This window comes from Gadus morhua, chromosome 11, assembly GCF_902167405.1.
Source record: "Gadus morhua chromosome 11, gadMor3.0, whole genome shotgun sequence".
NCBI classification, from domain to species: domain Eukaryota; kingdom Metazoa; phylum Chordata; class Actinopteri; order Gadiformes; family Gadidae; genus Gadus; species Gadus morhua.
Window position 1 is genome coordinate 7,529,075 of NC_044058.1, and position 15,389 is coordinate 7,544,463.

General features: G+C 44.9%; 1 protein-coding gene across 1 annotated transcript; it reads left to right on the forward strand.

Moving 5' to 3' along the window:
- Positions 1-35: 35 nt before the first annotated feature.
- Positions 36-13,632, forward strand: gnl1 (guanine nucleotide binding protein-like 1). Its single transcript, XM_030369487.1, has 12 exons — positions 36-393; positions 1,085-1,226; positions 2,143-2,279; positions 5,456-5,607; positions 5,785-5,856; positions 6,437-6,629; positions 8,615-8,713; positions 9,173-9,355; positions 9,669-9,847; positions 10,206-10,398; positions 11,250-11,390; positions 11,499-13,632. Exons 1-12 carry the CDS (start codon positions 321-323, stop codon positions 11,774-11,776), a joined length of 1,842 nt encoding a protein of 613 aa, XP_030225347.1. The 5' UTR covers positions 36-320; the 3' UTR covers positions 11,777-13,632.
- Positions 13,633-15,389: the final 1,757 nt, after the last annotated feature.

The following is a 15,389-nucleotide window of genomic DNA, read 5'->3' on the forward strand; positions in this document are numbered from 1 at the left end:
TAACATTTATGCTTCCGACTAAACGTGAACCGACGGCCGTCAGTATGATAACCATCTTCCTTTTTGGTTCATGGCCTATAATCAATGTTTAAAAATAATAACAGCACTAACATTCTTACTGCAGTGCTAAACTATTTTGAACCGTGGAGATTTGGTTTCGTCCACCATTCTCTGCAGTGAATATGGCGTCATTGAAAAGTGTAGGAGTCGAGAAACTTCATGTAAATAACGATAGTTAGAGAGCGTAGAATAGCTAGGGGAGTTTCAAAGCCGAGGCAGACCTCTGACTTTATACAAAAAAAATATATTTCCATTTAAGCATGCCTCGTAAGAAGCCATTCAGCAACAAACAGAAGAAGAAGCAGCTTCAAGTCAAACGGGAGAGGAAGAGAGGTAACGTTAACGCGAGGCTAATGACACACAGCCACGGTGTTACCGCTAAGCTATGTAGCGTGGGGTGCCGTGCCGTGGCACCGGGAACGGTGACATCTAGTAGCTATATGGAGGGGAATACTTAAGCAAATATACCATTCTCCCTTTTTTTGTTGTTGTTGTTGTTGTTGCTGATGCTGATAGTTCTTATCTCTATACGTATACGCCAGAACAACTAATATACTTGCCTTCACAAGGCAATACCAGAATGTCCCTACCTCAACTTAAGCCATGATATTTGAGTGAATACCCTGTCCGTCCAGCCGGTTATGATGCAACCCACGGTGGGTTAGAGATGGGATGTGTCGGGCTGCTGGGACACAGTCGTTGACATCATGTAATGTTAGCCTAGCCCAGCATGTAAGCTAGCACTTTGACAGAAATGCTCTTCACGGTGTCGCTACGCACTCGTAACAGTAAAAACAATACAGTAGAAAGTGAAAATAGATCGTTCACGGGCCATTTATATCGGTCATATATATTTGTTGTATTTATTGTTTAACGATCAGCCAACACTACACCAATAAGTTGTGTTATTGGTGTAGTTGAATGTACACTTTGGACCCACTGGAGTCATAAGAGTAAGAGTCCTACAAAGACAATTCGACTCATCGACTTTTTAATTGGCATATTGTCGCATGCTGACTCAAAGGTGATGGGTCCGGGCCAAGCAGCCGCAATGCCAGCGTGGAGAGAGGAGCAGAGAGGCAGTCTGACACATCAGATAGCGAGGCCGCTGATATTAGGAGGATCAATCAACAGCCTGGCAGAGAAGGGAGACATGACCCCAACAGGTGAGATGTCATCCACATTTCATTCTTTGATAATAAAGAAGAAACAGGCAAATTTTCAAGTGAAGTATGTGTGTGATCACTGAGTTTCCACTCAGGCTTAAGTACATTCTAGTGTGCTTTTAGATAACTTCGGAGCAGACGTTGTGAATTGATACTCTACAGTAGCCGTGGATGTCATGAGATATCATGATACCCTCTGCCAGCTGATTTTACTCCTGTCTGTCTCTGCTGCAAGCACATTTGAGTGTGAGCAAAGTGACTGGGTTGTTGACCGCAATTGTCCTACCAACATTGACGTTTTAAGGTAAACGTTCTATCGTTGAAATGTATGACAAGGTTTTAATTTGTTGACCTTAGCAATAGGAGAACCCTATGACTTATTTTGTATCTCTGCAAGTATTATACGATTACTCATCCATATTGTTTAGGGTTAGTCGTATTATGAGATTGCTTGACAGGCAGGAGCCGAAGAGAAGTCAGAAAATAAGAAACCAGATAATTTTTTTGTTTTCTGTTATAAGGAGGTTCTTGTTGTTTAACTGGTTGACAAGAAACCATTGCCCGTAATGTCCATTTCTAGGAAGGAACACAGGCATGCCAACTACTGGATAAGCAACATCTCTCTGACATTTACCCAAGAGTGCTATGAAGTACATACCAGAAAATTTAACCCTTTTCCAGATGTTTTTATAGGAACCTGGAAGCAATTATTATGTTCTAATTAGAGCAACGTCTCCATGTCTCTCCACAGCATAACTAAAACAGGCCATGTATTAAAAAGAATATGGAGACAAATTTAAATCTGTAAACTGGTTTGGTTTGGACCTGAGGATTTTAGACTTGTTTCTTGTTAAACAAACATTATTTAAATCAGAGTTAATGACTTGACTGAACCTACTTACTCCCATGGAATCAGGTTCCGGCTGCACTTTGAGAGGGAAACTAAAGAGGAGGTGGAGAAGCGGAAGAAGGTGGCCAGGGAGAAGATCCTTCAGCCCGTCTCAGAGAAAGAGATGGAGATCAACATCGGTGACATCTACCCCGCAGACAAAGGTGGGGCCATGTCCACTCTATCTACACTCATTGAACGCAGTGTGTTATTCCTGTTAAAGGACAACACTGGTCTGTGCCATGAACCATTGTAACCCTCCCTCATGTCATCACTAGTACATTCTTGACCAACATGATTTGTCCAAATCGCTTTTTCGTGCTGATTCTGCCTAAAGAGCATTTTCCATTAACGTGTCTGAAATAATTGTAGACAATGGTAATTTCTTATCTTTGCGATAAGATATTTACCTATATGGCGATTCCCTGTGATGTTGTCCACAAACTCTGACCGATGCACCCTGATTCCAACATAAGTGCTATATTACCATTTTCACATTCATGGCACGTGCGCTCACACTAAATGGCAGAATTGGTATTTGGCCATTTGGACAAATGACGTTGGTAGCGGATGTTCTGGGAAAACCCGGAGAGAAGGTTACGATGGTTTGATCACCCAGACCGGTACTGTGACTGTGCTTAGACACTTTAGACAAAGCAACAGAGTAGGGAAGTTAAAGGTCCCATTGCATGCTACTTTATGCTTTAATATAGAGTGGGCCCCTAACGTAATATTTGAAGACGTTCCCGAAATTCAGCCATGGTGCAGAATTACAGCGACTACGAGCCAGTCACACATTGATCTTTCCCCAAACGCGCCGTTCGATGTCTGTAGCTTTAATTCAATTGAGGAGGAGAGAGGCGGGTCAAAGAGGAGGGTGGGTGTGTGGCCCTGAGCAGCTTGCGGCCACGGTACCATGCGCTCTGTTTACACTGGATGTATCGCAATGGTGAGGCGCACACAGCCTTTGGCCGTGTTCAGTAAATATTCTAGAACATTCTGGGTGCTCTGGCGGGAGTACTGGAGCTCTATATCTAATTAATATCATATTATACATCTATATCATATAATATATATTATCACGGCCAAAAGCTGTGTGCGCCTCCAGACGATATCATGAATCTCAAACGACTGCATCGGGTTCTCCGACGTATCTGATTCTTCCACGTCCACATCAATCTGAAGTAGACTGAACCACGACATGGAGGAAAAAGGGATTGTTGCCCGCGGTTGTTCACCTTGATTGTCTCCCACCGGAGCCTCGCTGTCAAGGGACCACCGCCTCGGCAGCGGGCAGCGCTTAGGCACCACTGCCTCCTGCAGCGGGCAGCGGGAAGCGGGGCTCAAGCGGGAGACAATCGTGGGCAACAATGCCTTTCTCCTCCGTGTCTTGGTTCATGTACTTCAGGGGGTCAAAGCCAAAGTTCCTTTCTCCCCCCCCCCCCCCCCCCCCAAGTCCTTCTCAACCATGGCTGAGATAAACCCCACGAAGAGTCTCGTTGTGGAAATACCAGAGATGAGAGTCCGACGTGTAACACGCCATAACACCTACAGCAGAACGGTTATCCAAATAACAAGGAAGTGTACAACACTTGCGTTACAGTCCTGGAGCTATATATCTAAATAAAATCTTATAATACATATCATATCATTAGGGGTGTAACGATACACGTATTTGTACCGAACCGTCACGGTACATGCACTTCGGTGTGGTTACAGAGGTGGACCGCGGTGCGTAAATGTGGCGTACATACAACATAATATGGCGAATGTAAAGGCTTGTTTTGAGATGCGGAATATAAAACTTGAAGTCTGAGTTCCCCCCTGGACCATTTAGCCAAAGTATACCAATCCAACTCCAAATCCGACTCTGTAACTACAGAGACCCCTCAGCAGCTCTTCGTCGGGATATCGGACACGCAATGCAATTCGCCACCCGATCAATCTTATATGTTGACTACAAACCATGTAAGTAGTGTTGTAAATAAACTTCCAAAGAATTTCAAATCTTATTTGGTGTTTAATTGGTCCTTAAGGTGCAAAGTAAACAATGTACAAGTAATTAAGGTGCAAAGTCAAACCGAAGAAGTGATTCCAGAAATGATTTTGTTAGATTTTGTTAGAGGACCAATCACAGCGTCTCCGTTGCGTCGACCAATAGGACCACGCTCTACGGAGAGGGCTCTCAGTGTCTACGCACAGCACTTTAACATGCACACGCATTTGAAAACGAACCATCCAGGTGTTACTATCACTGTTGCTTTGAACAAAAACAAGCTGTGCAAACCCAGCTCATATTTCAACAACCCCTGTCTGGGAATTCAGAAATGCAAATGCCGTAACCGAGTTTATTGGTGTTTTCATTGCATCTGATCTACGGCCATTCCGTTGTTGACAAACAAGCAATTGTTTTACATTTTCCCCTTAAATATGAACCGTTCCGTACCGTGACTTAAGAACCGAGGTACGTACCGAAATGTGACTTTTGTGTACTGTTACACTCCTACATATAATACATATTATCATGGCCAAAAGCTGTGTTCGCCTCCAGATGATATTATGAATCAAAAACGACTGCGTCGGGTTCTCTGACGTCTCTGGTTCTTCCACTTCCACATCAATCTGAGGTAGACTGAACAGCGGGCTGCCCGCTGCTGGCTGCCGGGCGGTGGTGCTTTGCGGTGGTGGTTCCTCGCGGCAGCGGGCGGCAGGCAGCAGGGCACAACGATAACAAAGAAGTGTAGCTCTATATCATGTAATACATATTATCACGGCCAAAAGCTGTGTTCACCTCCAGACGATATTATGAATCACTGCGTCGGGTTCTTCCACATCTCTTCGCTGCCGGCTGCCCGCTGCCGGGCGTTGGTGCCTTGCGGTGTTGGTGCCTAGCAGGCAGCGGGCAGCAGGGCTCAACGATGGCTGAGATAACCCCAACTACAGTCTCGTAGACACACACACACACACACACACACACACACACACACACACACACACACACACACACACACACACACACACACACACACACACACACACACACACACACACACACACACACACACACACACACACACACGGCGCTCGCACGGCCGTAGCTCATTGGCGGGCCAAACTCTCTGGGCTGGCAAGGCAGAGAACGGGGAGGTGGCATCTCCCCTTATGACCTCATACGGGGACAATTCAAAAACAGCCTCTGAGCTTCGTTTTGTCAGAGGTGGAGCAGAATGCCTAGTGCTGGGGGAGGCTAGGGGAACTCATATTAATGTTAGAAAACCTCAGAAAGTGAGATTGTTATGCCATGGCATCTTTTAATGGGAACTAAATGATTCAATGGCAGGTCTTGGTATCCCAAGACGACCATCGTGGACCTACGACATGACCCGCGAGCAGCTGCTGAGGAAAGAGGAGAAGTCCTACCGGGAGTACCTGGATGACCTGCACTCCAGAAACCCCCCGGGCTCCCTCAGCCACTTTGAGCACAATCTGGAGGTGAGTCGCATGACGTGAGGCTCTTCAGTACAGCTCAATGTCCAGGCCTTCACCCTTCGGGGTGCTTACGGGTGTACACTGCAACTCATGATGGTTGGTTGATTTATCCACTTCTGTTTGTCATGGAAACCGAGGGAGATTTTGACTAATGGGCCTATCTTCCCATTGTGTTTTTAGACATGGAGGCAGTTGTGGAGAGTGTTAGAGATGTCTGATGTTATCCTGCTCATCGTGGACATCAGGCATCCGGTAAGTAAACAGCGACCTGGTCTGTCTCGGTGGTTTGTCTTGAAACCACTAGGTGGCATCAAATAGCTTTTGTAAAACACCTCTGAATGAGGGCTCTTTTAGATGTTAGATATTTAGATCTTAAAAAACAAAGGGGCGGCGCTAGTCTAACGTACAACTAGCGCGTCGTCCCAGTGCTCCCCAGCGCCTGGCTAGTGCTCTTCCGCTAGAGTACAACGCTACGTGGACACAGGCCCTAAAGCCATATATCCACTGGCCTCCGTGCTGCTTTCCACTGTCTGTTTACTGTGTTTTCTGGTATCAAATTCTGGCGGTAAAAGACTTTTAACTGCAGCCGGCTTCAAGAAACGTGTCTAGGAATGGGTCTCTAACTTTTTAGTTTCTGTTCTACATGTTAAGATTATCTTCCTCTATGTTCGACCTCATTGTGTTTCACTGAGAGCAGTCAGGAGGACTTTACAGAATAACACTGACTGAAGAGATTAATCCATATCTCATAGAAAGTGCTTCATGTCATTTCCTCTGTCTATGTTTCCCCCATGTCTGTTACATGACTGTCTCTCAATTGTGCGGCCCCTAGGTGCTGCAGTTCCCCCCCTCCTTGTACAGCTACATCACAGAGGAGCTGCGCAAGCAGGTGGTGTTGGTGCTCAACAAGGCCGACCTGTGTCCCCCCCCGCTAGTGATCGCCTGGAAACACTACCTGGCCTCCCAGTTCCCCCACCTGCTGACGGTCTGCTTCACCTCCCACCCCGGACAGGCCTACGCCACAGGTGGGCACAGTAAGGGCTCTGTGGGGGTTGGGAAGAACCTGACCCACATTGCCTTTTAGCCATATAGCCTATATACTGTACATGATTAATTAAATTATGATAAATGTGGATAAACAAATGTATTCTCTGCATTATCAAAATATACATTTTCAATGATAAATCATCTCAAATAAATCAGTTTGAACAGATAATATAATTAACCCAAATAGAAATATATATATATATATCTCTATCTATCTATATCTCTCTGTGTACACGGCCACTCTGTCCAGTAAGTGTCCAATGCAGTTCCAGGTCTCCAGCCCACAGCATCTACTGCCCATGCACATTATGTAAAACCAGTGTGAAAAAGCAGACACCGTGCGTGACCCACTCCATTTTCCTATCAAGAAAGCGGTGAAGCACTTGAAGAAAGGGTTGGGAGACCTCCGACCACGCCGCCGCGGGGGGGAATAGCTTCAGATCTGAAGATATTGCCACTTCTATTTCATTCGATTTTTTGTACAGACCATAGACCCAGAATGGTTTAAGCTGTGGCAGTTCATTTTAGACTTGCTGTGCTCAACGTGTGTGACGCGTGGAGACCAGTACATGAGGACTGATAAATGCTACAAATATGGAATGATGGCCAGCCCTTGGCTCTCTCTTTGCTTACAAGAAACCTGCTTTCGACACTCCTAAAACCCCTCCCACTCACACCACCCGTCTGCTGACCTACGATAGTTGGGTGGGGGTGGAGTGGCCTGAACAATTTAGTTTTTTAATTCTTAAAGTCTCCCACCATCTATTTATGATGGACTCAATATTCCACATTGCAACTTTAGGTTAATATGATACTACAGATCAGTGGATTTTGTGAAACCGTAGCATTTGAAGTCTCGTTATGTGAGGAGGAGACAAAGATGGAATCGTTTATTGACTGACTTTGGGGGAGTAGAGGATGCGTAGGGCTGAGTACAGTTAGTCCGCAGAGCAGGCCAAGTAGGAAGAACAGTGCCACAATCACTATCCTCCACCACCATAAAATGATCTCCGCTTGTGCAGAATATATCATGAAGCTCTACCGATTATAAATAACCGGCTGCTGGGAATTAGTTAATAGATTCCAGTTAAGGGTTAGATTGGGCATGTGGGTTTTTTCTCCACATACTCTTGCTTGTGCTGTGTTGCAATGTCACTAAAACATATGCACAATGTGCAAACCACTTTTTTCCTTAATTGGAGCCAAAGTGGGTCCGGTTCTCAATCACTGCACGCTCATCGCAATGCCATACATCCGCACTGTAACTCCCAGCACTGCTCAAACCCTTATCTAGTCCCACACAGTATATTAAACACTGAACAAGACCTAAAATGGGATTTTTACACATGTGTTGATCTTTCTACTATGACACTGTGCAGTACTTGGCTGTTCTGGTGTGCAGCCCGCTGCACATTGAAGCCTTAACAGAGTTGGTCTCGGACCAGTGGACCAGAGTAGATCCGAAAGCCACTGACCTCCACAGTGAACTTACTACTGATATTTTTTCCTTGATTTTTGGAATAGTTAGTCAAATAAAACCTGTTAAGTGTCACTATTACGTTCCTTGGAGCATACCCTGATATGTTTTCAGATCATTTGGTTTTATTAAGCGTGCAAATAACCTTGCTTCAATGTGCTATTTAATCAGGCTATCAGTCCTTTATCGGTGGAATTTCCAGCGACACCAAATGATCTGTGAATGTCCTACGGATCATTTTATAAGCACATATCGGCCAACTGATGAAGAGGCCTCTAGTGACGGTCCTGCTGACCTCAAATAAACTCCTGTTCTCTTTTGATTCAGTCACAATTAATTATAGTTCCAAACGTTACTCATGCTCTGATATTGAAGTTTCTCTGCCACAGTCGTCAATCCAAGTTCTTTCATAGGATTTCATCAGGTCTTTGTAGAGGCGCGGTTGTTTTGTTAACTTTGGTTGCTTCTCCTTGTCTTGCTCTCTAGTGCTTCAGAAAAAGAGGCTGAGGAAGAAAGCTGGCTGTGGCCAGGCTGGAGGCCCTACAGATATCATGAAGGCCTGTCGGGAGATCACGGCTGGAAAAGGTGTGGCATCCTCCCAATGCGGGTTTGGTCAGAGGGGGAAGTCATTTTCTCCCCGTGGCGCAGCAGACTGCAGCTGGCCATATATTGACTGAACCCTAATGGGATTATATATCTGCCGTAATTTCGAGCTATAACTTTTCTTATTTGAGAAATGGTTCGTAATGTGGATCTAATCACCGTGAATGTAGGGGCCTTCCTTGTGGAGCAGCCTATTACAACCAGAACATTTAACCGTTCCACTGTAACGCAGCCATTAAGACCCACGCTCTAAAGCTGAGACATTACAATAAACTGAATCACAGACTGTATCTAGTCCCATTTCACAATAAAGTAGTTGAAATAATAAAGTGCGTTCTCTTAATGCATGCATCTATAGGTCATCTGAATAAATGGAGCACTTTCCTAAACCAGCATTTTGACATTTTTCACCTCTTTCAACGTTGCCCACCCTCTCCATAGTTGACCTGGCCAGCTGGGAGAAGAAGATCAATCGAGATGCTGTTGCCGAGCGACCAGACGGGGAGCCAGCAGGGGATCCGCTGGATCAGGTGCTCATGGAGCACCTGAGCGATGCGGCGATGGAGATGAGCAGGCCCTCTGAGGAACTGTACAAGGATGGGATTCTCACACTGGGCTGCATAGGTACACTATCACTTGGCCAACCTGCGGTTAAACCTGAAAACATCTTGTCGGGGCCTAGTACAGGCGGTTGGGTGGGGCGGTGACTATGGGTGTTCGCCCCCAAGCCGGGAGGCACTGGGTTTGATTTCCAATGTCACAGCCAACCGGTAGTTATCCGTCTGTAAGATGCCTAAATCCCATCTGTTCCTTAATAACATGTATCAGACTTCGCTATGAGTCATTTCGTATAAAGTATCTGCGATGAGACTAACTAGCGATAGCTCCTGCCTTACGGTTATGAGCATGAAGGAAATCTTTTACAATTTTTTTCCAGGTTTTCCGAACGTCGGCAAGTCGTCTGTGATCAACAGCCTGGTTGGAAGGAAGGTGGTGAGCGTCTCTCGTACCCCGGGCCACACCAAATACTTCCAGACCTACTACCTCACCCCCACGGTCAAACTGTGCGACTGTCCCGGCCTGGTCTTTCCTTCCCGGGTGGACAAACAGCTACAGGTGCGTAAACAGGGGACTTCTGGCACCCCTCGATTGTTGAGTGTGTTTGAGTGTGTAAATGATAAGCAGTATGTCAAGAAAAACCTTGGGATTTAAGGTATGCATGGGCTGTATCTATGAATACATTGTTCTACTTTTAATCAAAGTATTTAAGTCTGTTCCTGTCCTTTCCTGCTGGCTGTCATTGACTTCCCTCCTGTGTCTATGGTGGATGTGTTGTTCCTGTCTTTTCCTGCTGGCTGGTATTGATCTCCCTCCTGTGTCTATGGTGGATGTGTTGTTCCTGTCTTTTCCTGCTGGCTGTTATTGATCTCCCTCCTGTGTCTATGGTGGATGTGTTGTTCCCGCTGCCGTGCAGATCCTAGCGGGCATCTACCCGGTGTCCCAGCTGCAGGAGCCCTACAGCTCAGTGGGGTACCTGTGTGAGCGCACCAGCTTCCTCTCCCTGCTGAAGCTCAAGCATCCCAGCCTGGACGACGCCCCCAAACACCACAGCCTGGGGGACTACGACAAACCGGAGCCCAGCTGGACCGCCTGGGATGTGTGTGAGGGTGAGGGAGCGCCATTTCTTTACCCGTTGAAACACGGAGCTATTCAGTAAAGGAGGAGGGTTAAAGAGACGCCCACTATGGCGGCTCCGCCTGCTAGTGTGCTGACCATGAGGGCAAGATGCCCTGAAAAGACCCAGATTTGAGATGCACCATGTCATCCTGCTCTATTTCAATCCATTTTCAAGTCTGTCATCACGCTCTGTCCTTAAGGCACAAAGCCCAAACAAATAAAATGAAAAAGAAATCCAGACCCAGATATTGATGTGGAACAGAAACGCACACTAGAAAGAGATGGAATACTGTTTGCTTCTGGATTACAACTTTGAAAGAAGATACAGATAGAGGCTACCATTGACAATGTCAGGCTGAGTTATTGCGAGTTTGTTAATCAATCTAATTTAGGAGGTTTAAATTTAGAAAGCAAAATCATTCATTCACGTCAGCTTCTTGTAATAAACCCTGGGGCAATGCAATAACAACCCTTCTTTCTATGAACATTTGGATTGTATTTTCCCTGACAATTTCATGACTGTGTGTATTGTTGTATAGATTGTGTACTGTCAACGTGAATCCCTCTGGGGACCTCACTAGCTGTGTGTAAATCCATGATGGCTGCACCAAAGAGTTATTTAGTTCTAAACATTTCCTATGATAACCATGTAGGCGTTTGGGGCATCATACCATAATAAAGACTGGACATGAGTTAATTGACAGTCAGTTCCTGTCAGTTCTAGTTTACATTTAATCTCTGCACGTGTTCAGCCATACTTCTGTTCCTGACTGTTAGAACTGCTGTTGATTTTCTGCTGCTGGCCTAATCTCATACATTGTGATGTGGGCTTGCTATCTAGCCTGGGCAGAGAAGAGATGCTACAAGACGGCGAAGGCGGCTCGAAATGACGTGTACCGCGCGGCCAACAGCCTCCTGAGGCTGGCTGTGGACGGCCGGCTGTGTCTCTGTCTGCGTCCTCCGAGCTACAGCTGCCTGAAGGGTAAGACTAAGATAGAGAGGGCCGTGTTGCACCATGAGGACTTGGATCCACCTGCTTAGGGGAGTCATAAAGCAGCCTCAGCAGCAGTATTATTTAACGCTCCCGCAGGAAACTGGGAGAACCACCCGGACCTGCCGGAGATCATCGCCCTGCAGGGACGGACGGAGGGCGACGAGGCCGGGGAGCGGGAGGAAGAGGAGGAGCTCGAGGAGTCCAGCACGGAGCCGGAGGAGGAGGAGAGGGACCGGGACGCGGACGACGACGAGGACCGAGACGGTGACGACGAAGACGAGGGCTTCAGGGAGTCCAGGAAGAAGGAGGCTGTGCCCCCCGGGAACCTCACTGTCAACATGTTCAACGTGCTGCGGGAGAACGAGTGTGAATGAGGAGGAGGAGGATGACGATGGGAGGAAGGGTGAAGCACTGATGGAGGAGTGAGGCTTGCACCGCGTGGTACCCTCGCCTTTTTCCATTTAGAAGCCCAGTACACTCATTCCATTTCATTTGTTCAGTTATTTCCATTTCCTCCCTTCCTGATGAAACCAACCATAATTTTTTCTCTTCTCCCATTCACGTCAAAATTTGACTTAAGTTCAATACTTTGGTTTTGTCGTTGAAGTTATTTTTATTGCAGCCCTTTCCGACACCAGTATTTTTTCATCTTGTTAACATTTCAGTTTTTACCTGAATCAACCCCTATTCAATTTATTTTATTTCCCAAATCACATCAAAATTTGATTAAACCAGTGTTTTATTGATTTGTTATCTTTATTTCCTCCCTCCCCGACACCAATGCGTTTGTCACATCGTTAACATTCTGTTCATGAAGAGGTTCCACTCCAATCCATTTTATTTTATTCCCACTCGCATCAAACTGTGAAGTAGTTTGTTCTGTGCCGCCCTGCCCTGCGGCTCCACGTGCTTAATCACCCCGGGGTTCTGTTCTGGGGATGGGTTTGCTCTTGCTTTGATTTGATTTGGCTTGTTTTTCTCGCGTGTCGTTCATCAAAGCGATGGATGATTAAAAGCTTGTATTCCTTAGCCAGGGACGGGGACTTTCTGGAATAATCTCTTGTTGGTCCTTAATTTGTTTTCGTTAATTAGTGACCTCATCGCTGAAAAAATCTTTGGTCGCCGGTCAGGATAAAGAAAGAAAAATATCAGATGAGGTCATTCGTTGGGCCAAACATTTGCTTCCCAGGAAAGAGGAGGGAGCTAAAGCACTTTAAGTCATTATAAAGTCAAATAGCAACCATGAAATGTCACTGCTTCGGTTGAAGGGGTCGGGTGGGTTGTGATTGGTGGATTAAATAGGGGGGAATAGAATTCCCCACCTGTTTCTATAATAAAGGAAGTGTATACACTCCACAGCCTGAAGTTGGCTTTGATTTGAATAGATTAAGTGATTCTGATTTTATAATTTTTCCACCCATTCAAACCAACCCATTACTTGATGGGTGGGGTAGAATCAGTTTCTTTTGCTGTACTCTGAGTGCTTACCTGGAGGGCCTGTAGTGTTTTAACTACCTGGAAAAGGTTCCCATCATATCCTAATGGAGATGCAGCTGGACCAGGCTGTTGGCCCATGCAATGACATGGCTCTGTTTGGCTCTTAGAGAACGATATACTGCAATTCATGTCAGACAAGTGAAATATTTCAAAGGCTCGTTTTATACTTTATGTTTTAGATTGAATGTCAAATGAGTGAAATTTGAATCCTAGCTGCTCATCTTCCAAATACATCGGCCCCTCAATATGGGTTATTTTTCCTCTTTTGGTCTTTGGTTTTTGACATTTCTGCTATGAATTGTGGTATACAAAATATTGCTTTTGGCAACTCTATCCCTGTGTGGTGTGCTAAGCCTATGCTACAATCCTACGAGTGCTGTATTTCCCTTTTCAGTGTGCTGTTGTACCTCATGTTCTGCATTACAACTTTAATGTAAAGAAAATCCTACAGCACAATTCTGTGTTACCATGTAATACATAACACTGCGATCACATGCACTGGTAAACTGCCATTGGTATTGTGTGAAGCGACTCTTGAACACTACCCTGCTGTTCCAAGCACAGTGGACATGGTTGTGTTTATCTGGCCTTATGGACAATTACTGACAAACTTTTAGAGTGAGGGCAAGTGATTATGAAGCCATTTTCTGCATTCATCTCCTTCCTATTATGGCTTATGGCAATGAACTGGACTGCTCTCTCTGCAATAAAAAAACAATCATTTAAAACCAAATGAGAAGTCTGTAAATGGATGAATGTTGAGATTAAGATCTTACTAACACTAATGACTCCAGAACTTGTTACAAATAAGTCATGATTATATTGTAGCATAATGAACATTGTGGCACACAAGCTGTATATGCCTCACAAGGGGCACATTTAAAAGGACTGCCTAGTGATTGATGGGTCAATAGTTTTTTGGCCTTACCTTCTAATTGATCTGGGACCTTGTGGGTCAGACAGCGACAGTCAAGACAAATGCCTCTGATTTAACTTAAACTGAATATATCAATGGATCTGGTAATACATTAGTACTTTAAGATGGCCTGCATACCTCATATAATCCATGTCTACATCAAAGTCTGTACTATACAAACATGTAAAAGAATGATGGTTTCAGAGTCAAGGCAAAAAGTAATAGAATAATGTTCTCAGCCAATTTTTGGAAGCAGCATACATCAGTGATAGTTTGCCATAACAACATGATGACACAAAACAAGGACAAGAGGAAAACGTATAAAGCCATAGAATTAGTTTGGGATCGTTGGAGGTTTTTCATTTATTTTTGATGGTTTTAGAAAAAGCTGTGCCACCTCTGTCTGTCATTAACGCTGTTTCATTAAGTTCCTCTTAATCAGATAATGAGGAATGACTGCTATAATGGGGCTGAGAACAGTTGGAAACGGCACCCCACACCAGCAATGAATTACTGCTATAGGATCCCCCATGTGAAGTATAAGAGCACGCACCTCGATGAAATATGGAGATCACCATCCCTCTAGCATATGGAACGTGTTATCGCCTCTTCCATTTGCTAATCAAATTAGCTTGCTAGACATGGCCTCATCAGTTGAGATTTTGGGGGGGGGGGGGGGGCGTAGGCCTTTTCCTCGGAATGGAATAACCTTTTTGATCAAGTATGTCTCACTGTCTTGACAGACGCCCAACCCTCTCAACAACAACAACAACAACAACAACAGATACGCTGGACCCATCAATAGGAGCGGTGATTACTCAATACAGTTTTTAGAATGAGATGGTAAAGATTGTGAGGGAAATTGCGGATCTCTTGTGGATAGTTTTAAACCAAAAAATCTTGGATTGCCTTAATTACTGTTGAATTAATCCTAACTTTACTGGATTTGATGGATGTTATATTATCTCACACATTAGATAGACAATGGAGGGGTTCCGAACTTTACAAGAAATCATGAGGAAACATTTGTAATTGAAAGCCAGATTCTTTGAGCTTCCTGATCCCTTCAGCTATAGCCTTTAATTGTCTTGGGGCCCAGAGATCTGTATGACAGTAATGACGAGAGTAGCCAGATTTACTGGTGTTGCACCACACCGCTCCATAAATTAAAAGGAGTGTTAATTAAATTCTGGTGGGACAAATTGGTCTCACTGCCAATATTGGTCGCGTCAATAAAGCCCATGTGGTTTGAATTGACTCTTTTCATTCTTTGGAAAGGAACTTGTGTGAGAGGGAAACAGGCTCTCTCTCATGAAATATGTTGGTAGGACTTCTGCCATCTTCCTCATTCACTCCCTTCATTTACTATAGGCTTACGTTCAGACCAGCCCCACTTGCCAATGGATCGGTTACATACAAGTTCCAGATCATAACATTTGTGTGTTTTACCCCAGTTCCCAAGATGCACATCTTATATTGTAAAGGATTGCATTATACTACGTGTATTGTTTTTATTAACGACCACAATCCCACATGCAAACACACACATATAACAATGTACACACTTACAAGTG

What these genes read in the sequence shown, in the direction of transcription:
- gnl1 (XM_030369487.1), top strand. Translation starts at nt 321, where the DNA reads ATGCCTCGTAAGAAGCCATTCAGCAACAAACAGAAGAAGAAGCAGCTT. An exon ending in CGGACAGGCCTACGCCACAG is followed by an intron (nt 6,630 to 8,614) that starts GTGGGCACAGTA and finishes CTTGCTCTCTAG; the next exon opens with TGCTTCAGAAAAAGAGGCTG. An exon ending in GAGCTACAGCTGCCTGAAGG is followed by an intron (nt 11,391 to 11,498) that starts GTAAGACTAAGA and finishes ACGCTCCCGCAG; the next exon opens with GAAACTGGGAGAACCACCCG.